The sequence below is a fragment of the Heptranchias perlo genome, chromosome 5, assembly GCF_035084215.1.
Source record: "Heptranchias perlo isolate sHepPer1 chromosome 5, sHepPer1.hap1, whole genome shotgun sequence".
Lineage (NCBI taxonomy): Eukaryota > Metazoa > Chordata > Chondrichthyes > Hexanchiformes > Hexanchidae > Heptranchias > Heptranchias perlo.
The window spans coordinates 134,271,845-134,297,662 of NC_090329.1; the positions used below are offsets into that span (position 1 = coordinate 134,271,845).

General features: G+C 45.3%; 1 protein-coding gene across 1 annotated transcript in view; it reads right to left on the reverse strand.

Moving 5' to 3' along the window:
- LOC137322210 (dynein axonemal heavy chain 8-like) overlaps window positions 1–25,818 on the reverse strand; it is a 1,468,904-nt gene that overhangs the window by 1,028,452 nt on the left and 414,634 nt on the right. The window contains exons 26-29 of the mRNA XM_067985326.1: window positions 24,550–24,592; window positions 22,426–22,466; window positions 16,596–16,789; window positions 345–471 (exon numbers count right to left, since the gene is read on the reverse strand). Coding sequence (XP_067841427.1) covers window positions 345–471; window positions 16,596–16,789; window positions 22,426–22,466; window positions 24,550–24,592 — 405 coding nt within the window. The remainder of the gene's footprint in view (window positions 1–344; window positions 472–16,595; window positions 16,790–22,425; window positions 22,467–24,549; window positions 24,593–25,818) is intronic.

Here is a 25,818-nt window from a genome sequence, read left to right on the forward strand (position 1 = left end):
CTGTTTAAGACAGAAATAAGGAGGAATTTCTTCTCCCAGAGGGTTGTGAATCTTTGGAATTCTTTACGCCAAAAAGCTGTGGAGGCTGAGTTAAACAAATTTTTGATCAGCAAGGGAGTCAAAGGATATGGGGAAAGGGCAGGAAAGTGGAGTTGAGGTAAAAATCAGATCAGCCATGATCTCATTAAATGGCGGAGCAGGCTCGAGGGGCCGAATGGCCTATTCCTGCTCCTATCTCTTATGGTCTTATGGTCTTATTTATGGAGACAATGCCAAGTTTTATGTGCATGTTGAATGAATGATGAAGAATCTTATTTAATGCGTAAAGCTGCTTTAGTTCCTACCTGTGTTCAGTTCAATAAAATCGACTGTAATGGTGGAACTGAGTTCCTCAATCTCTTGCTGAAAAGCAGCATAGTGCTCTATTTCTGTTCGGAGTTCATACAGACTGGGATTACTGTCCATAAATTTCTATGTAGAAATGATCAGAAAGAAATTATCAATTTAAATTAAACCCACAAAATATTTTCAGATATTGCATTTAAAAATGTATAATTTACAGATGATGTCTATTATTATAAAATTTGAAAATAATTCATGATATGAAATCTTTAGATTTTCTTCCCCAATATATTGAATAGTTTTCAAATTTCCACTGATGTTCATATACATAATACTTTTTTAAATGTAACTCAAAAGGCCCTATTGTCAGATCTTGGACCATAAAGAAACTTCAGTCACGTTCACAGATGTAAAAGTAGTGTCAATGCTAGGTGGTGGCAGAAAAATGAATTATTCAAACATGCCATTTGAGCCCACATCTCAGGAGCAAATTAAATGAATAGCAGTACAACTTAGCCATGTGACTTATTAAGGCAATTAAGTGGATACGGTGGTGACAATAAAGAGTGTACAGAATAGATGCAGATGAGCTGTTTTCAGTGAAATGCAACTACGTATGTTACTTAAATATATCCAAGGTCTCAAAAGTACCCAAACCTTTAGAAAACTGGAGAAACCATTGCTGAACTGTGTTGCAAAGCTCCAGTGTTACCATAAATATAAATTATTCAAACCTGAGAAATATCCCTTCACTTTGTCAGAATTGATAATTAGGCAATCTCAATAGCAAAGGTATGGTAAAGGAACGAGTAACATTTGTCATATTATAAAACAGGTCCCTGAATTAATTTATAAAAGACAGCTGGATTTCAATTTTGTCACAAAGAAGATTTTTTTCCATAAACTATAGATTGGTAGGGCAAATCTCTCTGCCCTGAGCAGTGCTACATTATGCCCAGATTCAATGGTTTATCCCCGGATGGGGTTAAGGGAGGGGAGGGAGAAGAGGAATGGGGAGGGGAAGAGGAAAAGAGTGGCCTTTTTCCATCCTATAAAGACCGAGAAGTTTACAGCATAGAAGGAAGTCATTCAGCCCTTTGCTAGAGCAATCCTGAACTAATCCCACTGCTCATTTCCCTCTCCTTACCTCTGCATAGAATCATGGAATAGTTACAGCACAGAAGGAGGCCATTCGGGCCATTGAGCCCATGATGGCTCTCTGCAAGAGTAATCCAGCTAGTCCCAGTCCCCCACCCTTTCCCTGTAACCCTGCAAATTTTTTCCCTTCAAGTACTTATCCAATTTCCTTTTGAAAGCCACGATTGAATAGGCCTCCACCACCCCCTTGGGCATTCCAGATCGTAACCACTCGCTCCGTAAAGAAGATTTTCCTCACGTCGCCTTTGGTTCTTTTGCCAATCACCTTAAATCTGTGTCCTCTGGTTTTCGACCGATCCATCAATGGGAACAGTTTCTCTCTATCTAGTCTATTTAGACCCCACATGATTTTAAACACGGACTACACAGTGTGAGCTGCTGAGAGTTTGGTACGTGTGGGAGTTCGGTGCAGTGGGGGAAGGAGGTGCTGCTTTGCCTTGCTTTTCCTAACTTTTCCCCCAGAGCGGCAGTGGACCTGAGAGTGGAAGACTGAGATTGGGGAATAAAAGCAGCAGCAGACCTGCAACAAGAGACAACTACTGTGCGACGTCACAGGTGAGGCAGCAGAGTCCGAGAGGTGAGCAGAGTATAAAAGGGGAGACCGAGAGCGGGAGGAGAGTCTGAGAGTCCAAGGCAAGTCATGGCAGCACAGCTCGCACCCGTGATATGCTCCTCCTGCACTATGTGGGAAGTCATGGACACAACCAGTGTCCCTGGCGACCATGTGTGCAGGAAGTGTGTCCAGCTGCAGCTACTGGCTAACCGTCTTTCGGAGCTGGAGCTGCGGGTGGATTCACTGTGGAGCGTCCGCGATGCTGAGACTATCGTGGATAGCACGTTCAGTGAGGTGGTCACACCGCAGGTAAAGAATACGCAGGCAGAAAGGAAATGGGTGACCGCCAGGCAGAGTAAAAGGACTAGGCAGGGAGAGCAAGAGTCCCCTGGGGCCATCTCCCTCTCAAACAGATATTCTGCTTTAGATACTGTTGGGGGAGATGGCTTATCAGGGGAAAGCAGCAAGAGCCAGGTTCGGGGCACCACGGGTGGCTCTGCTGCACAGGAGGGGAGGAAGAAGAGTGGCAGGGCTATAGTGATAGGGGATTCATAAAAACATAAGAAATAGGAGCAGGAGTAGGCCAATCAGCCCCTCGAGCCTGCTCCGCCATTCAATAAGATCATGGCTGATCTGATCCTAACCTCAAATCTAAATTCATGTCCAATTTCCTGCCCGCTCCCCGTAACCCCTAATTCCCTTTACTTCTCGGAAACTGTCGATTTCTGTTTTAAATTTATTTAATGATTTGGCTTCCACAGCTTCCTGGGGCAGCAAATTCCACAGACCCACCACCCTCTGAGTGAAGAAGTTTCTCCTCATCTCAGTTTTGAAAGAGCAGCCCCTTATTCTAAGATTATGCCCCCTAGTTCTAGTTTCACCCATCCTTGGAAACATCCTTACCGCATCCACCCGATCAAGCCCCTTCACAATCTTATATGTTTCAATAAGATCACCTCTCATTCTTCTGAACTCCAATGAGTAGAGTCCCAATCTACTCAACCTCTCCTCATATGTCCGCCCCCTCATCCCCGGGATTAACCGAGTGAACCTTCTTTGTACTGCCTCGAGAGCAAGTATGTCTTTTCTTAAGTACGGAGACCAAAACTGTATGCAGTATTCCAGGTGCGGTCTCACCAGCACCTTATATAACTGCAGCAATACCTCCCTGTTTTTATATTCTATCCCCCTAGCAATAAAAGCCAACATTCCGTTGGCCTTCTTGATCACCTGCTGCACCTGCATACTAACCTTTTGATTTTCTTGCACTAGGACCTCCAGATCCCTTTGTACTGCAGTACTTTCCAGTTTCTTGCCATTAAGATAATAACTTGCTCTCCGATTTTTCCTGCCAAAGTGCAAAACCTCACATTTTCCAATATTGTATTGCATCTGCCAAATCTCCGCCCACTCACCCAGCCTGTCTATATCCCCTTGTATTCAATTGTAAGGGGAAGAGATAGGCGTTTCTGCGGCCGCAAACGTGACTCCAGGATGGTATGTTGCCTCCCTGGTGCTAGGGTCAAGGATGTCACGGAGCGGCTGCAGGGCATTCTGGAGGGGGAGGGTGAACAGCCAGTAGTCATGGTCCATATTGGTACCAACGACATAGGTAAAAAAAGGGATGGGGTCCTGCAAGGTGAATTTAAGGAGTTAGGAGATAAATTAAAAAGCAGGACTTCAAAGGTAGTGATCTCAGGATTACTACCGGTGCCACGTGCTAGTGAGTATAGGAACAGGAGAATAGACAGGATGAATGCGTGGCTGCAAGGATGGTGTAGGAGGGAGGGATTTAGATTCCTGGGACATTGGGACCGGTTCTGGGGAAGGTGGGACCTGCACAAGCGTGACGGGTTACACCCGAGCAGGACCGGGACCAATGTCCTTGCGGGGGTGTTTGCTAGTGCTGTTGGGGAAGGTTTAAACTAGAGTGGCAGGGAGATGGGAACCTGAGCGGGGAGTCAGAAGGGAATAAAGTTGAGAGCAGCAAGAGAGGGGAAGACCCAGGGGAAATCTACATTTCAAATAGTACAAACAGTTGTTCAAGAACAAGTGAAAGGGAAAAGCGTAGAGCAGCGGAAAGAAAGTGTACTGTAGGCACGACAGATAAAATGAAAACTAGAAGGTGTAAGGCGATTAACCCAGCATCAAAGCTGTGGCAGGGGGTTGGGAACCTGAGCAGGGAGACAGAGGAAAGTGTGTCAGGAAGTGACAGAAGGTATGGAGTAAAAGGTAAAGTGTTAAAAAAGGAAGAAGCAGGAACTAAGTGTCACAAAACATATTTGAAAGTTCTTTATCTGAATGCACGTAGCATTCGTAACAAAATGGACGAGTTAACGGCACAAATAACTACGTATGGGTATGATCTTGTGGCCATTACAGAAACATGGCTGCAGGGTGACAACGACTGGGAATTAAATATGCCAGGGTATTTAACAATCAGGAAGGACAGGCAGGAAGGAAGGGGAGGTGGGGTGGCTATGTTCATAAGGGAAGGAATCACTGTAATACAGAGAAAAGATATTGGGACAAAGGATCAGGATAATGAAACAGTTTGGGTAGAGATAAGGAATAATAAGGGGAAATAAACACTCGTGGGCGTAGTATATAGGCCTCCTAATAGTTGCAACTGTGCTGGAAGAAGTATTAATCAGGAAATAGTCGGGGCATGTAATAAGGGAACAGCTATAATTATGGGGGATTTTAACTATCATATTAACTGGACAAATCAAATTGGGCAGGGCAGCCTTGAGGAAGAGTTTATTGAGTGTATTCGGGATGGATTTCTTGAGCAGTCTGTAACTGATCCTACAAGGGGGCAAGCAACCTTGGACCTGGTCCTGTGTAATGAGCCAGGATTAATTAATAATGTCTTAGTTAAGGATCCCCTTGGAATGAGTGACCATAACATGGTTACATTCCATATCCAATTAGAGGGTGAGAAGGTTGGTTCTCAAACAAGCGTACTGAGCTTGAATAAAGGAGACTATGATGGTATGAGAGCGGAATTGATTAAAGTGGACTGGGAAAATAGTTTAAAGGGTAAGACGGTACATGAACAGTGGTGTTCATTTAAGGAGTTATTTTAGAACTTTCAAAAAATATATATTCCACTGAGGAAAAGAGGGTGTAAAAGAAATGACAGCCATCCGTGGCTAAGTAAAGAAATTAAGGATAGTATCCGACTAAAAACAAGGACATATAAGGTAGCCAAACTTAGTGGGACGATAGAAGATTGGGAAGTCTTCAAAAGACAGCAAAAAGTAACGAAAGGATTGATTAAGAAAGGGAAGATAGATTATGAAAATAAATTAGCAAAAAATATAAAAACAGATAGCAAGAGTTTCTACAGTTATATAAAAAGAAAAAGGGTGGCGAAGGCAAACTTAGGTCCCTAAGAGGATGAGACCGGGAAATTAATGGTGGGAAACATGGAGATGGCAAAAATGCAGAACAAATATTTTGTTTCAGTCTTTACGGTAGAGGACACGAAGAATATCCCAACACTGGACAAACAGGGGGCTCTAGGGGGGGAGGAGCTAAATACGATTAAAATTACTAAGGAATTGGTACTCAGTAAATTAATGGGACTCAAGGCGGATAAATCCCCTGGACCTGATGGCTTACATCCTAGGGTCTTGTGGGAAGTGGCAGTCGGGATTGTGGATGCTTTGGTGATAATTTTCCAAAATTCTCTGGACTCGGCAAAGGTCCCGGCAGATTGGAAAACTGCTAATGTAACACCCTTATTTAAAAAGGGTAGCAGGCAGAATGCTGGAAATTATAGACCAGTTAGCCTAACATCTGTGGTGGGTAAAATTTTAGAGTCTATTATTAAGGAGACAGTAGCGGAACATTTGGATAAACATAATTTAATAGGACAAAGTCAGCATGGCTTTACGAAGGGGAAGTCATGTCTGACAAATTTGCTTGAGTTCTTTGAGGATATAACGTACAGGGTGGATAAAGGGGAACCAGTGGACGTAGTGTATTTAGACTTCCAGAAGGCATTCGACAAGGTGCAACATAAAAGATTATTGCTCAAGATAAAGAATCACTGGATTGGGGGTAATATTCTGGCATGGGTGGAGGATTGGCTATCTGACAGGAAGCAGAGAGTTGGGATGAACGGTTCATTCTCGGACTGGCAACCCGTAGCCAGTGGTGTTCCGCAGGGGTCGGTGCTGGGTCCCCAACTCTTTACAATCTATATTAACGATTTGGAGGAGTGTAACATATCAAAGTTTGCAGATGATACAAAGATGGGAGGGAAAGTAGAGAGTGAGGAGGACATAAAAAACCTACAAGGGGATATAGACAGGCTGGGTGAGTGGGCGGAGATTTGGCAGATGCAATACAATATTGGAAAATGTGAGGTTATGCACTTTGGCAGGAAAAATCGGAGAGCAAGTTATTATCTTAATGGCAAGAAACAGGAAAGTACTGCAGTACAAAGGGATCAGGAGGTCCTGGTGCAAGAAAATCAAAAGGTTAGTATGCAGGTGCAGCAGGTGATCAAGAAGGCCAACGGAATGTTGGCTTTTATTGCTAGGGGGATAGAATATAAAAACAGGGAGGTATTGCTGCAGTTATATAAGGTACTGGTGAGACCGCACCTGGAATACTGCATACAGTTTTGGTGTCCATACTTAAGAAAAGACATACTTGCTCTCGAGGCAGTACAAAGAAGGTTCACTTGGTTAATCCCGGGGATGAGGGGGCGGACATATGAGGAGAGGTTGAGTAGATTGGGACTCTACTCATTGGAGTTCAGAAGAATGAGAGGCGATCTTATTGAAACATATAAGATTGTGAAGGGGCTTGATCGGGTGGATGCGGTAAGGATGTTCCCAAGGATGGGTGAAACTAGAACTAGGGGGCATAATCTTAGAATAAGGGGCTTCTCTTTCAAAACTGAGATGAGGAGAAACTTCTTCACTCAGAGGGTGGTGGGTTTGTGGAATTTGCTGCCCCAGGAAACTGTGGAAGCTCCATCATTAAATAAATTTAAAACAGAAATCAACAGTTTCCTGGAAGTAAAGGGAATTAGGGGTTACGGGGAGCGGGCAGGAAATTGGACATGAATTTAGATTTAAGGTTAGGATCAGATCAGCCATGATCTTATTGAATGGCGGAGCAGGCTCGAGTGGCCGATTGGCCTACTCCTGCTCCTATTTCTTATGTTCTTATGTTCTTATGAGATGAGAAGAAATTTCTTCACTCAGAGGGTGGTAAACCTGTGGAATTCTCTACCACAGAAGGCTGTGGAGGCCAAGTCACTGAATATATTTAAGAAGGAGTTAGATAGATTTCTGGACACAAAGGCATCAAGGGGTATGAGGAGAGAGCAGGAAGATGGTATTGAGATAGAGGATCTGCCATGATCATAATGAATGGCGGAGCAGGCTCGAAGGGCCGAATGCCTACTCCTGCTCCTATTTTCTATGTTTCTATTAAATCTCCTCTCAAACTTCTCTGCTCTAAGGAGAACAACCCCAGCTTCTCCAGTCTATCCAAGTAACTGAAGTCCCTCATCCCTGGATCCATTCTAGTGAATCTTTACTGCACCCTCTCCAAGGCCTTCACATTCTTCCTAAAGTGCGGTGCCCAGAATTGTACACAATACTCCAGATGTCTCCAGGTGTGCGGATATTACACAGTGTGCTGAGAGTTCGGTAAGTGTGGGAGTTTGGTGAAGTGGGGGAAGGAGGTGCTGCTTTGCCTGCTTTTCCATACTTTTCCTGCAGTGGACCTGAGAGTCGAAGACTGAGATTGTGGAATAAAAGCAGCAGCAGACCTGCACCAAGAGACAACTACTGTGCGACATCACAGGGACTTAACTCCTGGACCTAAGATAAATAAGAAGCAAAAAGTAATCCAAGTGGGACGTCACCAAGGAAGAGGTAAGTGATTGGCTGGTGAGTATTTTCCTGCTGAATTTGTCTAAGGTTAGAGTTTGTGGATTCTCTGGTCTCTGTTGTGTAGTGGGGGACTGCTGTTCAGCAAGGGCCCTTGAGTATACCTTTTAATTGAAGTGAAATTGGTGGGATTCATTTAATTTGAATTAATTAGTTAAAGGGTAAGTCATGTCAGGACAGCCCAGCCCCGTGTTATGCTCTTCCTGCTCTATGTGGGAAATCAGGGACCCTTCCGGTGTCCCTGACGACCATGTGTGCAGGAAATGCATCCAGCTGCAGCTACTGACAAACCGCATTGCGGCACTGGAGCTGCGGATGGATTCATTCAGGAGCATTCGCGATGCTGAGAACGTCGTGGATAGCACATTTAGTGAGATGGTCACACCGCAGGTAAAGGTTGTACAGGCAGGAAGTAATTGGGTGACCACCAGGCAGAGTAAGAGGAGCAGGCAGGCAGTGCAGGGGTCCCCTGTGGCCGTCCCCCTCTCAAACAAATATACCGCTTTGGATATTGTTGAGGGGGATGACTTATCAGGGGAAGGCAGCAGCAGCCAACTTCCTGGCACCAGGGGTAGCTCTGCTGCACAGGCTGGGAGGAAAAAGAGTGGACGAGCTATAGTGGTAGGGGATTCTATCGTAAGGGGAACAGACAGGCGTTTCTGTGGCCGTAAACGTGACTCCAGGATGGTTTGTTGCCTCCCTGGTGCCAGGGTCATGGATGTCACTGAGCGGCTACAGGGCATTCTGAAGGGGGAGGGGGAGCAGGCAGAGGTCGTGGTCCACATTGGGACCAACGACATAGGTAGGAAGGGAGATGAGGTCCTGCATCAAGAATTTAGGGAGCTAGGTAGCAGATTAAAGAGCAGGACCTCAAAGGTTGTAATTTCTGGATTACTCCCAGTGCCACGGGCTAGTGAGTATAGAAATAGGAGGATAGAACAGATGAATGCGTGGCTAAAGAGTTGGTGCAGGAGGGAGGGTTTCAGTTTCCTGGATCACTGGGCCTGCTTCTGGGGAAGGTGGGACTTGTACAAGTCGGACGGGTTGCACCTGAACCAGAGCGGGACAAATATCCTTGCGGGGAGGTTTGCTAGCACTGTTGGAGGGGGTTTAAACTAACTTGGCAGGGGGATGGGATACAGAGTGGAGCTACAATAGGGGGTGATGTGCAGCCAAATATAGAGAAAAAAACAAGTCAGCTTGGAAGACAGGGCAAATATGTGAGGGCAAGGCTGGATGGCATCTATTTTAATGCAAGGAGTCTTGCGAATAAGGTGGATGAACTGAAGGTGTTGATAAACACATGGGAGTATGATATTGTTGCTGTCACAGAGACATGGTTGAGGGAGGGGCAAGACTGGCAGCTCAATATTCCGGGGTACAGAATCTTCAGGCGAGACAGAGGGGGAGGTATAAGAGGAGGGGGGGGTCGCCATATTAATTAAAGAATCAATTACTGCCATAAGGAGGGATGATATATTAGCAGGTTCCTCTAATGAGGCCATATGGGTGAAGCTTAAAATCAAAAAGGGGGCAAGCACTTTGATGGGAGTGTACTATAGGCCCCCAAACAGTCAGGGGGAGATAGAGGAACAGATATGTAGGCAAATCTCAGAAAATTGTGCAAATAATAGGGTAATAATAGTGGGGGATTTCAACTTCCCCAATATTAACTGGGATACTCAGAGTGTAAAAGGCTTAGAGGGTACAAAATTCTTAACGTGCATCCAGGAGAGCTTTTTGAGCCAGCATGTAGAAAGTCCTACAAGAGAGGGGGCGGTACTGGACCTAATTCTAGGGAATGTGGCCGGCCAAGTGGAAGAAGTGCTAGTAGGTGAGCACTTTGGTGACAGTGACCATAATTCGGTGAGATTTAAGGTGGTCATGGAAAAGGACAGGGAGGGGCCGGAAATAAAGGTTCTAAATTGGGGGAAGGCCGATTTTAATAGGATAAGGCAGGATCTGGCCAAAATGGACTGGGATCAGCTGCTTGTAGGAAAATCCGCATCGGAGCAATGGGAGTCTTTCAGAAGGGAGATTGAGACCATACAATGGCAACATGTTCCCGTAAAGGTCAAGGGTGGTTCCAAGAACTCCAGGGAACCTTGGATGTCAGGGGATATACGAGAATGGATTAGGAAAAAAAGGAGGGCTTTTGGCAGATACAAAAGGCTAAAGACGGAGGAAGCCCTAGAGGAGTACAAAAAGTGCAGGGGGATACTTAAAAAAGAAATTAGGAGATCAAAGAGGGGCCATGAAATAACACTGGCGAGCAAAATAAAGGAAAATCCTAAGATGTTTTATAAGTATATTAAGGGTAAGAGGATGACTAGGGAAAAAATAGGGCCCATTAGGGACAAAAATGGCAATCTGTGTGTGGAGCCGGCAGATGTAGGAGGGGTTCTAAATGAATTTTTTGCATCTGTTTTCACGATGGAGAAGGACGATGTAGACATAGAAATATGGCAGGGGGACTGTGATATACTCGAACATATTAACATCGAGCGGGAGGAGGTATTGGCGGTTTTAGCAGGCCTAAAAATGGATAAATCCCCAGGCCCGGACGAAATGTATCCCAGGCTACTGTGTGAGGCAAAGGAGGAGATTGCGGGGGCTCTGACACATATATTCAGAACCTCTCTGGCCACAGGGGATGTGCCAGAGGACTGGAGAACCGCTAATGTCGTACCATTATTCAAGAAGGGGAGTAGGGAAAAACCGGGGAACTACAGGCCAGTGAGCCTAACATCAGTGGTAGGAAAATTATTGGAAAAAATTCTGAAGGACAAAATTAGTCTCCACTTGGAAAAGCAAGGATTAATCAGGGATAGTCAACATGGCTTTGTCAAGGGAAGATCATGTCTGACTAATTTGATTGAATTTTTTGAGGGGGTGACGAGGCGTGTGGATGAGGGTAACGCAGTGGATGTGGTATACATGGATTTCAGTAAGGCCTTCGATAAAGTCCCGCACAGGAGACTGGTCAAGAAGGTACGAGCCCATGGAATCCAGGGTGCCTTGGCACTTTGGATACAAAACTGGCTTAGTGGCAGAAGGCAGAGGGTGATGGTCGAAGGTTGTTTTTGTGACTGGAAGCCTGTGGCCAGTGGGGTACCACAGGGATCGGTGCTGGGTCCCTTGCTGTTTGTGGTCTACATTAATGACTTGGATATGAATGTAAAAGGTATGATCAGTAAGTTCGCTGATGATACAAAAATTGGTAGGGTGGTAAATAGCGAGGAGGATAGCCTCAGTCTGCAGGACGATATAGATGGGTTGGTCAGATGGGCGGAACAGTGGCAAATGGAATTTAACCCGGAAAAGTGCGAGGTGATGCACTTTGGAGGGACTAACAAGGCAAGGGAATACACAATGAATGGGAGGACCCTAGGCAAGACAGAGGGTCAGAGGGATCTTGGTGTGCAAGTTCACAGATCCCTGAAGGCGGCGGAACAGGTAGATAAGGTGGTAAAGAAGGCATATGGGATACTTGCCTTTATTAGCCGAGGCATAGAATATAAGAGCAAGGAGGTTATGATGGAGCTGTATAAAACACTGGTTAGGCCACAGCTGGAGTACTGTGTGCAGTTCTGGTCGCCACACTACAGGAAGGATGTGATCGCTTTGGAGAGGGTGCAGAGGAGATTCACCAGGATGTTACCAGGGCTGGAGCGCTTCAGCTATGAAGAGAGACTGGGAAGATTGGGTTTGTTTTCCTTGGAGCAGAGGAGGGACATGATTGAGGTGTACAAAATTATGAGGGGCACAGATAGGATGGATACCTGGGCCAGATCCGTTCTCAACCCACTGAAATTGGCCTTCACCAATTAAGTATTTTTACTCTAGAATGCTCCTTGTCCTTTTCCATAGCTAATTTTTTTTTTATTCGTTCGTGGGATGTGTACGTCACTGGCAAGGCCAGCATTTATTGACCATCCCTAACTGCCCTTGAATCTAAACCTTACGATACTATGATCACTGTTCCTTCAATGTTCCCCTACTGACAATTGCTCCACTTGATCCACCTCATTCCCCAGAACCAAATCCAGCAATGCCTCCTTCCTCGTTGGGCAGGAAACGTGCTGATCAAGGAAGTTCTGAACACACTTCAGAAATTCTTCCCCCTCTCTGCCCTTTATATTATTACTATCCCAGTCTATATTAGGATAATTGAAATCCCCCATTACTACTACTCTATGATTCTTGCACCTCTCTGTAATTTCCCTGCAAATTTGTTCCTTTATATCCTTCCTGCTAGTTGGCGGCCCATAGAATTCCCCCAGCAGTGTAATGGAACCTCTATTTTTTCTTAACTCTAACCAAATAGATCCTGACCTTGACCTCTGCTTCAATTAATTATCCACTTATCCCTTTAAAAGATGCAATGCTGCCTACCTCAACTACTCCTTGTCGAACAGCATTCCATGTTCCAACAACTTCTGAATCAACAAATTTCGCCCAACTCTGTAACAACTTTAAGTTGATGTCTCATCATCACTGACTTCCCAGAGGAAATACTATTTTCCTATCCACCCCATGAAAACCCTTCATAATTTTTTAAAAATTCTATTTTATCTCCTCTTGACCTTCTCTGCTCCAGTAGAGATAGCTCGGGGTTAAATTGGTTAACTCCCGAAAAAGGGCGCGGGATCGTGGTGCGCGATTAACTCATGCCCGGTTGTTGAGGTGCAGGCAGCATTGTTTTACGTGATTGCTGCATGCAGCCAGCTGTTGAATGGCTGCTCGCAAGCAGGGGGCCCAGATATCATGAGTGGCTCGCACCACTTTAAGGCAGCCTGAACCTCTTAAAGGGAAGTTACACTGTGGCTGCAGGAAGTGGTGGAAGTCAATGATGAAGTGAATCTGTGCTGCAATATGGTGAAGCATGGCGATGATGGGAACTCTGGAATTTTTAATGAGCAACAACTTGGCTGCTCAAAGTTTGCGGGACTCTTATATTTTCAAAATATAAAATATGGGTCTAATCAGAGATCAGAAATCACACACATAAAACACAGATGCAGGTCCCGTCCTTATGTTTCCTCCAGATAAACCGTGGAATTCCTTCAAAACATTGAACAAAGGTTGCGCACAAATACATTCCACATCCTCCAATCTGCACGCCAGACCCTGCCAATCTGAGTTTGTACCAAGCCTGCGAGAGAGCGTGCACCAAGATTTTCTGATGATGCACTATGCCCTAAAGGCCTTGGTGCAAGAGGTGGACAGAAGGAGGGGTATCCTACATCCGCAGGGGGCAAGAGGCCCTCCAGATACATGCTTCCGAGGCAGTGAGAGGCAGCAGGGGACGAGGTCAATGCCAGGAGCATAGCACCACAAACATGGACGCAGAGCAGGAAGAAGTGCAATGATTTGACACGAGTGGTCGAAGTGCGTGAGTTCAACTGTCAAGTGGCATATCCTACCAACTGAACCACCAGCCTCATCCTCTGCTCCACGCACTACACCCCCCATCACCCACCTACCAACAAACTCTTTCAATCAGTACTCAACTCTTCCAATCTGCAACCAAGCTGCATCTCACCCTCACACATTACCACTGTTGCAAGCCGCACACCCACAATTCACAGGTCTCACACACACTGGCAGCTATTCAACCATGATAGCCACATCACCCAAACATCTTGCAGGACACTCAACGACACACATCCGGCTTTCTTGCAGGAGAAGGTGGTGCATAAAAGAAGGCAACAAGTGGCAGTGGCTCCAGGGAACATGAACCTAATGTCCTATCTCATGATGACAACATTCCTGTCCCACCCCTGCCACCATGCCAATGCCCTTGCTGTTGCCTATCAGCTAGCCAGCCCACTCCCTGTAGAGTATCGAAACTTTATTATAGGAACATAGGAACAGGAGTAGGCCATATAGCCTCTCGGGCCTGTTCCGCCATCCAATGAAATCATGGTTGATCTGTGACCTAACTCCATATACCCGCCTTAGCCCCATATCCCTTAATAACTTTGGTTAACAAAAATCTATCAATCTTGGATTTAAAATTAACAATTGAGCTAGCATCAACTGCCATTTGTGGAAGAGAGTTCCAAACTTCTATCACCCTTTGTGTGTAGGAGTGTTTCCTAACTTCACTCCTGAAAGTCCTGGCTCTAATTTTTAGGCTATGTCCCCTCGTCCTAGTATTCAAGTAAAGGAATTAAAAGTAAAAAAGTAGAGTAAAATAAAGTTAAAAAAACAGGTACAAATGCATCAGCAGCCAGAAGCAATAATCCAGCAACGAACCTATAAATCCTGCATGATCCCTTTGAATAGCGCTGGTGGGGGGGGTCCTCCATGTCTTTTAAGATCGGTTCAGCTATGAGAGGTTAAGACAGTGTGTTGGTTGGAGCGTGGAGTTCCAAAATTGCATCTGTCCCTTTAAATCAGCGTTGCACACTAATCTACCACATAATCTCCTTACTTTACATGCTGCCGGCGTTCGTTAAGTGAGCGTGTGCAAATGCCTTTACCAATATGGCGTCCCGCGGACGTCACGCCGGACGCTTGCGCGCGCAGCTCAGAAGCCATTTTCAGTGCTTAGGAGTCGCTTAGCAGCTACACAATAGGGGCTATGCGACCCAATTTAGCCCCCCCCTCAAGTTTCTCCTTATAATCATAGTTCTCCATCCCTGGCATCATTTTAGTGAATCTACACTATACACTCTCTATGGCTTTAATGTCCTTTCTATAATGAGGCCCCAAAATGCCACACAGTACTCTAACTGTGTCCAACTACTGCCTTGTACAACTTTATCATTACCATTATGCACTTGTGTTCTATGCCAGTCTATTTATAAAACCCAAAATCCTATTGGCCTCTTCTATGGCTTGATTTACCTGCGCCCGGATTTTCAGTGAACTATGTATTTGAACTCCTAGGACTTGCTGTTCATCGTCACCCTTCAACTTCTTCCCATTGGGTATATTCACATTTTGTGTTTTTTCTTTCCAAAATATAGTACCACACAATTATCCACATTAGGACACAATGTCGTTGATCCGATTTAAACTGAAATTACTCTAATCTTACCAACGGCAATTTAGGATCACTTTTGCTGATAATCTCATTAGCATATGCTGGAATGTAAAAGCCAGTGTAAAACAAACAGAAATGAGCATAAATAATCGGGGTCCAAGGAAAGCGCAGAACTTAAGGCACCTCCCTTCTTTAAGTCCTTCTTTATCTTACAGATGTTATGAAAATTAATTTTGAAACCATCAAGCCACCATTGATGCACATTATGCACAGCTCGTTTAAGAAAATGCAATTATGAAAGCTTTTTTAATGTAAGATTCTAATGTCATAAAAAAAACATTCAAAGATATAGAAAATACAGTGCAGGTCAGGAATGAGAATTTTTTAAAAATCGCTATAAAATACCAGAAATAGTGACTTCAGGTATTGCTGTGCCTAAATTTTGGACGTAAATTTAAGTCCATTCAAAATGGGCATAAATGCAGGAAACTCGCATTCTGTGGTTTTTTTGCATGGTGATTGGAGCAGTGTTAATGAGCTAAGTGGATTTTTGACAGATCTAACTCGGGAGTACCGCAAATGATTGAGATAATTCATGCGTAATGAGGTTCTGATATAGAACCAGTGTAAGTCACTTACACGTGAATTTCCTTAAACAAACGCAGTGCACGCAGCTCTTTTTGCCTTTGTATCATTGAAAATTACGAGCAAATTCTGGGCCCATATTGCATCACTCACTTGTCTGCCCATTCCACTAACTTTTCTTTGTCCTCCTGAAGTCTTTCACTGCTTTCCTTGATGTTTGCCATACCCCCTACTTATATGTCATCAGCAAATCATGCTTTCTATGCCAAAGTCCGAATCATCTAAATATACTGCGGACAAAGAGTACCATGTACACAGAGAACAAAAGTGCCATATGTACCAAATGCCTGAATTTTTTAATAAGCCTCTTCTAAAACACCTGATCGAGCAATTTTTGAAAATCCATATACAACATATTTACTGCATTCCCTTTATAGATCCAATCAATCACTTATCTATTAAATTTAGCAAACACGACTTGCCTTTAACAAATCTATTTTCTCTGTCCTTGATTAACCCAAGCATTTCTAAATGCTCACTAATTTTATCTCCTTCTCTAAAGTATACAAATGGATCGATGCCAGCCAAATCCTTGCCCACCTCTCTCACCACTCCTTACTTGAGTTTCCCCAGTCTTTGTTCTACCCTCTCAACAGCACTTAGCGCATTCTCGTCAAGTTAACAAGTTGACAATTTAGCATGCGATTCCTCTTTGACTTCTATGGGTTTCAATAGAATTGATCATCCCATCTGTTTTCACCATCTCTCCTCCATTGCCCCTGTCCATGGGCATTGTTTTTGAGAAATGATTATTGCTTTTACAACTGAGTGGCTTACTAGATCACTTCAGGGGGCATTGAGAGTTAAGAGAAATGGATGGAGTTCTTACAGGAAGCAGCTTAGGAAGAAGCATAATCCAAGAAGTTGTAGGAGTCAGTGGACTTGTAATAAATGTCTGTGGAAGGCCCATCACCAGAAATGGAGAGAGAGAACTCCAGGAAGGGTAGAGTTAGAGGTGAGGGATGGGTGGAAATCTTTACAATACCTTAACTGTAGTATCTCTGTCTTCTAACCACAGCATCTTGAATTTTTGAAAGTCTTCTAGCGCACTGGTGATAGCACCCCTCAGAGAGTTGACAGAAGCGGACAGCATTGCTACTAATTTTGTTACGTCTTTATGTTCTGCCACATTGTGATAAAAATTCTTCAGCTTCCTTAAACTCCTGCTTTCATTTACTTCTGTTCAGGAAAACAAATTTACATACTTAACGACCACAAAATGCAGCAACAACAACTTGCATTTATATAGCGTCTTTAATCTAGTAAAATGTGCCAAGGTGCTTCACTTATCTTCTGAGATCCACTGGGTAAAGTAAAGACTAAGGACCTGAGATTTTAGAAGGTCCTGCTCTGCCGTTGTAAGTGCGGTGGAACAGAACCCAATCCGCTCAAGCACAAAAATGTAGACCCTATCCCAAACTGCGGGGTCAGGTCATTTGCACGTTTGGGCAGTCTGTCAGTGCCTCCAATCTGCTGCTCTGCCTGAGGTGCTCCAAGGACCTTCTGATCCAAAGGAAAAAAAATGAACAGCCAACAGCTTTCATCTCTGAAAGGAACCATTCAAACTCGAGACAGAAAGTTTTCAGCTGGCAAAAGTTCTGTTAAGGCTTTATAAGGATATAATTCCCAGAAACTCTCCTAGACACTCCTGCTTGAAGTAAGCACGTGAGCAATAATCTGCCAATAACAAATCGGGTTCCATCCCAAATTTCAAGTGCAGGCGGGTAATCGGCCTGCTCTCTGCCCTTAGTCCCAAATGGAATTTAAGGCCCTCGTTTTTTGAACCACTATATCTTATTAAAAATCTTACACGTGCGCAGTAATTCCTACTACCTTTTGTCACATATTTGCCAATTTTTTTCTATTATAAATTCTTATGTCCACATTGATAATGGAAACTGCCCATGTAAGCTTGTCAAGCCTTAATTTTGTTTTTACCATCTTGTTTTACCTAGCCTTCCAGAAGTATTGAACTCTTTTGTGAACCTTATGGTTTAATTTAAATTCCATGAAATAAATAATATTAATGATCAAAAATTATATAATTTTGATGGCCATTGGGCTGTGTTGCTCCCCCTCTCCACAACCTCCTGCTTCCTCCAATACTTACGGGCCTCTATGTTTTAAAATAAATAGGCATTACATTGAATTGTATAGAATGTACAGCACAGAAACAGGCCTTTCGGCCCAACTGGTCCATGCCGGTGTTTATGCTCCACACGAGCCTCTTCCCTCCCTACTTCCTCTAACCCTATCAGCATATCCTTCTATTCCTTTCTCCCTCATGTGTTTATCCACCTTCCCCTTAAATTACTTAAATGAAGGGACCGAGTGTAATGTATCCAAGTGTGCTGATGATACAAAGCTAGGTAGGAAAGTAAGCTGTAAGGAGGATACAAAGGGCTCAATTTTCAAAGTAAAAAACAGGTGGGTTGGGGGTGGAGAGGCATTGAAAATTGCCTCCATTTCAGACCCGCCCATTTCTGGTTTTCACCGGGGCAGAAAAGGGGCGGGCGACCAACCCACTCCCAGGAGGCAGGTTGTGCCTTGAAACCATTCAAGGAGGCATCAGGCCTCCATTTTTCTTGAATTCTCGAATTGGAGGAGCCGGAGTGCTTCCCTCAGGCACAATAAGCGTACCTGCAACGACCCCCCCCACCCCACTCCTCACCCCGACCCCTGATCGCAGAATCTCCCCCCCCCCGACTCCGGACTCCCCCCCTCCCTAATCGCCGACTCCCTTCCCCTGATCCTCCCCCACCCCCGATCCTGATCCTCCCCCCCACTCTGATCCTCCCACCCCCAACTCCCGATCCTCCCCCCAACACTAATCGTCCGACCCCCGATCCTCCCCATCAACGATCGCGATGACCCCTGATCCCGACACCCTCCCACCGGTGACTGACCCCCGATCCAATCCCCCATGACTCACAACCTCCATGCCAACCTATGCCCAGCCCCCAGCCATGCCCCCCTCCATCCATACAAACAAACACTTACCTGCAGACTTACCTGCAGACATCCTCTCCCTGGCTGGTCTTCAGTCCGACTGAGACCAGCCCGTCAATCACGTTCCCCTCCAAGTCACACACCATCTCGACTTGGAAATATATCGCAGTTCCTTCATCGTCGCTGGGTCAAAATCCTAGAATTCCCTTCCTAACAGCACTGTGGGAGAACCTTCACCACACGGACTGCAGCGATTCAAGAAGGTGGCTCACCACCACCTTCTCAAGGCCAATTAGGGATGGGCAATAAATGCTGGCCTCGCCAGCGATGCCCACATCCCATGAACAAATGAACATTTTTTAAAATCAGGCCGGTCAGTTGGATAGAAAACCGACAAAAAAAATAAAAGGCGTCTTTATGTCAAAACCGTTAGGACGTCTGGGAAACCCGTACTAATGGGTTTCCCGATCTCAATTTGACCCCCCCAACCCCTTCCCGGCTCGGTTTTAAAATTGAGCCCAAAGAGTCTGCAAAGGGATATAGACATGTTAAGTGAGTGGGCAAGAAGGTTGCAGATAGAATATAATGTGGGGAAATGTGAGATCATTCACTTTGGTAGGAAGAATAGAAAAACATTTTTTTAAATGGTGAGAAACTATTAAATGTTGGTGTTCAGAGAGATCTGGGTGTCCTCGTACAGGAAACACAGAAAGTTAGCGTGCAAGTACAGCAAGCAGTTAGGAAGGCAAATGGCATGTTGGCCTTTATTGCAAAGCGGTTGGAGTACAAGAGTAAGGAAGTCTTGCTACAATTCTACAGGGCTTTGATGAGACCACACCTGGAGTACTGTGCACAGTTTTAGTCTCTTTATCTAAGAAAGGATACACTTGCCTTCGAGGAGGTGCAACATTGTACTAGATTGATTCCTGGGGTGAGAGGATTGTCCTATGAGGAGAGAATGAGCAGAATGGACCTATATTCTCTGGAGTTTAGAAGAATGAGAGGTGATCTCATTCAAACATATTCTGAGAGGGCTTGACAGGTTAGATGCTGAGAGGTTGTTTCCTCTGGCTGGAGAGCGTCTAGGGCTATGGAGTATAGTCTAAGGGTAAGGGGTCGGTCATTTAAGACTGAGATGAGGAGGAATTTCTTCACTCAGAGGGTTGTGAATCTTTGGAATTCTCTACCCCAGAGGGCTGCGGATGTTGAGTCGCTGAGTATATTCAAGGCTGAGATAGATAGATTTTTGGACTCTAGGGGAATCAAGGGATATGGGGATCAGGCGAGAAAGTGGAATTGAGGTCAAAGATCAGCCATGATCTGATTGAATGGTGGAGTAAACTCGAGGGGCCATATGGCCTACACCTGCTCCTATTTATGTTCTTATGTAAATACATCTATGCTAGTCGCCAGTCACGAGTTCCACATTCCAACCGCTCTCTGGGTAAAGAAGTTTCTCCTGAATTCCTATTGGATTTATTTGTGACTAACTTATATTTATGACTAGTTCTGGTCTCCCCGCAAGTGGAAACATCTTCTCTACGTCTACCGTATCAAACCCTTTCATAAAGACCTCTGTTAGGTCACCCCTCAGTCTTCTCTTTTCCAGAGAAAAGAGCCCCAGTCAGCTCAATCTTTCCTGGTAGGTATAACCTCTCAGTTCTGGTATCATCCCAGTAAATCTTTTTTGCATTTTCTCCGGTGCCTCTATATCCTTCTTATAATATGGAGACCAGAACTGTTCACAGCATTCCAAGTGTGGTCTAACCAGGGTTCTAAACAAGTTTAACATAACTTCTCTGCTTTTCAATTTTATCGCTCTAGAAATGAACCCCAGTGCTTGGTTTGCTTTTTTTTTTAATGGCCTTATTAACCTGCGTCGCTACTTTTAGTGATTTGTGTATCTGTACCCTCAAATCCCTCTGCTCCTCTGCCCCATTTAGACTCGTATTATCCAAGCAGTATGTGGCCTCTTATTCTTCCTACCAAAATGTAATACCTCACAGTTATCTATATTAAAATTCATTTGCCAATTACATGCCTATTCTGAAAATTTATTAATGTCTTCCTGTATTTGGTCGTAATCCTCCTCACCAACGATAGAATCATAGAATCATAGAATCATAGAAGTTACAACATGGAAACAGGCCCTTCGGCCCAACATGTCCATGTCGCCCAGTTTATACCACTAAGCTAGTCCCAATTGCCTGCACTTGGCCCATATCCCTCGATACCCATCTTCCCCATGTAACTGTCCAAATGCTTTTTAAAAGACAAAATTGTACCCGCCTCTACTACTGCCTCTGGCAGCTCGTTCCAGACACTCACCACCCTTTGAGTGAAAAAATTGCCCCTCTGGATCCTTTTGTATCTCTCCCCTCTCACCTTAAATCTGTGCCCCCTCGTTATAGACTCCCCTACCTTTGGGAAAAGATTTTGACTATCGACCTTATCTATGCCCCTCATTATTTTATAGACTTCTATAAGATCACCCCTTAACCTCCTACTCTCCAGGGAATAAAGTCCCAGTCTGTCTAACCTCTCCCTGTAAGTCAAACCATCAAGTCCCGGTAGCATCCTAGTAAATCTTTTCTGCACTCTTTCTAGTTTAATAATATCCTTTCTATAATAGGGTGACCAGAACTGTACACAGTACTCCAAGTGTGGCCTCACCAATGCCCTGTACAACTTCAACAAGACATCCCAACTCCTGCATTCAATGTTCTGACCAATGAAACCAAGCATGCTGAATGCCTTCTTCACCACCCTATCCACCTGTGACTCCACTTTCAAGGAGCTATGAACCTGTACTCCTAGATCTCTTTGTTCTATAACTCTCCCCAACGCCCTACCATTAACGGAGTAGGTCCTGGCCCGATTCGATCTACCAAAATGCATTACCTCACATTTATCTAAATTAAACTCCATCTGCCATTCATCGGCCCACTGGCCCAATTTATCAAGATCCCGTTGCAATCCTAGATAACCTTCTTCACTGTCCACAATGCCACCAATCTTGGTGTCATCTGCAAACTTACTAACCATGCCTCCTAAATTCTCATCCAAATCATTAATATAAATAACAAATAACAGCGGACCCAGCACCGATCCCTGAGGCACACCGCTGGACACAGGCATCCAGTTTGAAAAACAACCCTCGACAACCACCCTCTGTCTTCTGTCGTCAAGCCAATTTTGTATCCAATTGGCTACCTCACCTTGGATCCCATGAGATTTAACCTTATGTAACAACCTACCATGCGGTACCTTGTCAAATGCTTTGCTGAAGTCCATGTAGACCACGTCTACTGCACAGCCCTCATCTATCTTCTTGGTTACCCCTTCAAAAAACTCAATCAAATTCGTGAGACATGATTTTCCTCTCACAAAACCATGCTGACTGTTCCTAATTAGTCCCTGCCTCTCCAAATGCCTGTAGATCCTGTCCCTCAGAATACCCTCTAACAACTTACCCACTACAGATGTCAGGCTCACTGGTCTGTAGTTCCCAGGCTTTTCCCTGCCGCCCTTCTTAAACAAAGGCACAACATTTGCTACCCTCCAATCTTCAGGCACCTCACCTGTAGCGGTGGATGATTCAAATATCTCTGCTAGGGGACCCGCAATTTCCTCCCTAACCTCCCATAACGTCCTGGGATACATTTCATCAGGTCCCGGAGATTTATCTACCTTGATGCGCGTTAAGACTTCCAGCACCTCCCTCTCTGTAATATGTACACTCCTCAAGACATCACTATTTATTTCCCCAAGTTCCCTAACATCCATGCCTTTCTCAACCGTAAATACCGATGTGAAATATTCATTCAGGATCTCACCCATCTCTTGTGGTTCCGCACTTAGATGACCTTGTTGATCCTTAAGAGGCCCTACTCTCTCCCTGGTTACCCTTTTGCCCTTTATGTATTTGTAGAAGCTCTTTGGATTCACCTTTGCCTGATCTGCCAAAGCAATCTCATATCCCCTTTTTGCCCTCCTGATTTCTCTCTTAACTCTACTCCGGCAATCTCTATACTCTTCAAGGGATCCACTTGATCCCAGCTGCCTATGCATGTCATATGCCTCCTTCTTATTTTTGACTAGTGCCTCAATCTCCCGAGTCATCCAAGGTTCCCTACTTCTACCAGCCTTGCCCTTCACTTTATAAGGAATGTGCTTACCCTGAACCCTGGTTAACACACTTTTGAAAGCCTCCCACTTACCAGACGTCCCTTTGCCTGCCAACAGACTCTCCCAATCAACTTCTGAAAGTTCCTGTCTAATACCATCAAAATTGGCCTTTCCCCAATTTAGAATTTTAACTTTTGGGCCAGACCTATCCTTCTCCATAGCTATCTTAAAACTAATGGAATTATGATCACTGGTCCCAAAGTGATCCCTCACTAACACTTCTGTCACCTGCCCTTCCTTATTTCCCAAGAGGAGGTCAAGTTTTGCCCCCTCTCTAGTCGGGCCATCCACATACTGAATGAGAAATTCCTCCTGAATACACTCAACAAATTTCTCTCCATCCAAGCCCCTAATGCTATGGCTGTCCCAGTCAATGTTGGGAAAGTTAAAGTCCCCTACTATTACCACCCTATTTTTCTTGCAGCTGTCTGTAATCTCCTTACATATTTGCTCCTCAATTTCCCGTTGACTATTTGGGGGTCTGTAGTACAATCCTATCAAAGTGATCTCTCCCTTCTTATTTTTCAGTTCTACCCATATGGACTCAGTGGGCGAACCCTCGGATATATCCCCTCTCACTACTGCCGTGATGTTCTCCCTAATCAAGAACGCAACTCCCCCTCCTCTCTTACCTCCTGCTCTATCTTTCCTATAGCATCTGTACCCTGGAACATTGAGCTGCCAGTCCTGCCCCTCCCTTAGCCATGTTTCAGTAATAGCTATAACATCCCAGTCCCATGTACCCATCCATGCCCTGAGTTCATCTGCCTTGCCCATCAGACTTCTTGCATTGAAATAAATGCAGTTTAATCTAGACTTCCCTTGGTCTTTGCCCTGCTTTCTCAGACCATCTGTCCGGTCATGTTCTGTACACTCTCCCTTACTGCCTTTTGTTTCTGTCACCACTTTATTTCCCACTGACTTCCTGCATCGGTTCCCATCCCCCTGCCACATTAGTTTAAACCCTCCCCAACAGCACTGGCAAACACTCCCCCTAGGACATTGGTTCCAGTCCTGCCCAGATGCAGACCGTCCAATTTGTACTGGTCCCACCTCCCCCAGAACCGGTTCCAATGGCCCAGGAATTTGAATCCCTCCAGCTTGCACCATCTCTCAAGCCACGTATTCATCTTAGCTATCCTGTCATTCCTACTCTGACTAACCCGTGGCACTGGTAGCAATCCTGAGATTACTACCTTTGAGGTCCTACTCTTTAGTTTAACTCCTAACTCCCTAAATTCAGCTTGTAGGACCTCATCCTGTTTTTTACCTATATCGTTGGTGCCTATATGCACCACGACAACTGGCTGTTCACCCTCCCCCTCCAGAATGTCCTGCAGCCGCTCCGAGACATCCTTGACCCTTGCACCAGGGAGGCAACATACCATCCTGGAGTCTCGGTTGCGTCCGCAGAAACGCCTGTCTATTCCCCTTACAATCGAGTCCCCTATCACTATAGCTCTGCCACTCTTTTTCCTGCCCTCCTGTGCAGCAGAGCCAGCCACGGTGCCATGAACCTGGCCACTGCCACCTTCCCCTGGTGAGTCATCTCCGCCAACAGTATCCAAAACGGTATACCTGTTTTGGAGGGAGATGACCGCAGGGGACCCCTGCACTGCCTTCCTACTCTTCCTCTGTCTGTTGGTCACCCATTCACTATCTCCCTCAGTAATTTTTATCTGCGGTGTGACCAACTCACTGAACGTGCTATCCACGACTTTCTCAGCATCGCGGATGCTCCAAAGTGAGTCCATCCGCAGCTCCAGAGCCGTCAAGCGGTCAAACAATAGCTGCAGCTGGACACACTTCCCGCAGGTGAAGGAATCAGGGATACAGGAAGGATCCCTGAATTCCCACATCCCACAAGAGGAACATGACACGGCGCTGGGATCTCCTGCCATGACTTAACCCTTAAATTAGCTTAAGAACAACTACAATGTCAAGAGAAAAAAAAAGGAAAGAAAAACTACTTACCACTCCCTTTAAGGAGTTTACTCCTTTAAATTGTTCTCAATTTAGAGAATGTTAACTACACTAGGGACCTTGATTCACTAAAAAATAAACGCTACTTCCTATAAGACCTGCAGACCTTCCCTTTCCTTTTACTTCAGTTACTGTAGATATGGAGAAATACTCACCTGAACCTACTCACCAATCAGGTGCCTCCCCTGTGTCGCGTCCCGATCTGATTCCTGACGTCACTTCGAACTCGGTCGCAGCTCCGCTCGGCTCGGCTGTTCTCAGCGCTCTGAAATCCCGCCTTTTATCGGACGCTCCCTCCGCTCGGCTCGGCTCCTCTCAGCTGTTCTCAGCGCTCTGAAATCCCGCCTTTTATCGGACGCTCCCTCCGCTCGGCTCGGCTCCTCTCAGCTGTTCTCAGCGCTCTGAAATCCCGCCTTTTATCGGACGCTCCCTCCACTCGGCTCGGCTCCTCTCAGCTGTTCTCAGCGCTCTGAAATCCCGCCTTTTATCGGACGCTCCCTCCGCTCCGCTGGGCTCCTCTCAGCTGTTCTCAGCGCTCTGAAATCCCGCCTTTTATCGGACGCTCCCTCCGCTCGGCTCGGCTCCTCTCAGCTGTTCTCAGCGCTCTGAAATCCCGCCTTTTATCGGACGCTCCCTCCGCTCGGCTCGGCTCCTCTCAGGATTGCTTTCCTGTGGGGAGCACAAACTGCCTATGGGAAATGGGGACAGGGGTCCCTGGGAGTGTGTCATACTTGAAATGGGACTCCAGGAGTGTGTCAATACCTGCAGAAGAATGAGAGGTGATCATATAAGATTCTGAGGGGGCTTGACAGGGTGAATGCCGAGAGGTTGTTTCCCTTGGTTGGAGAGTCTAGGACCGGGGGCATACTCTCAGGATAAGGAGTCAGACATTTAGGACTGAGATGAGGAGGAATTTCTTCACACAGAGGTTTGTGCCAGAGGGCTGTGGATGCTAAGTCGTTGAATATGTTCAAGGCTGAGATAGATAGATTTTTGGACTCTAGGGGAATTAAGGGATGTGGGAATCAGGCAGGAAAGTGGAGTTGAGGTCGAAGATCAGCCAAGATCTTATTGAATGGCAGAGAAGG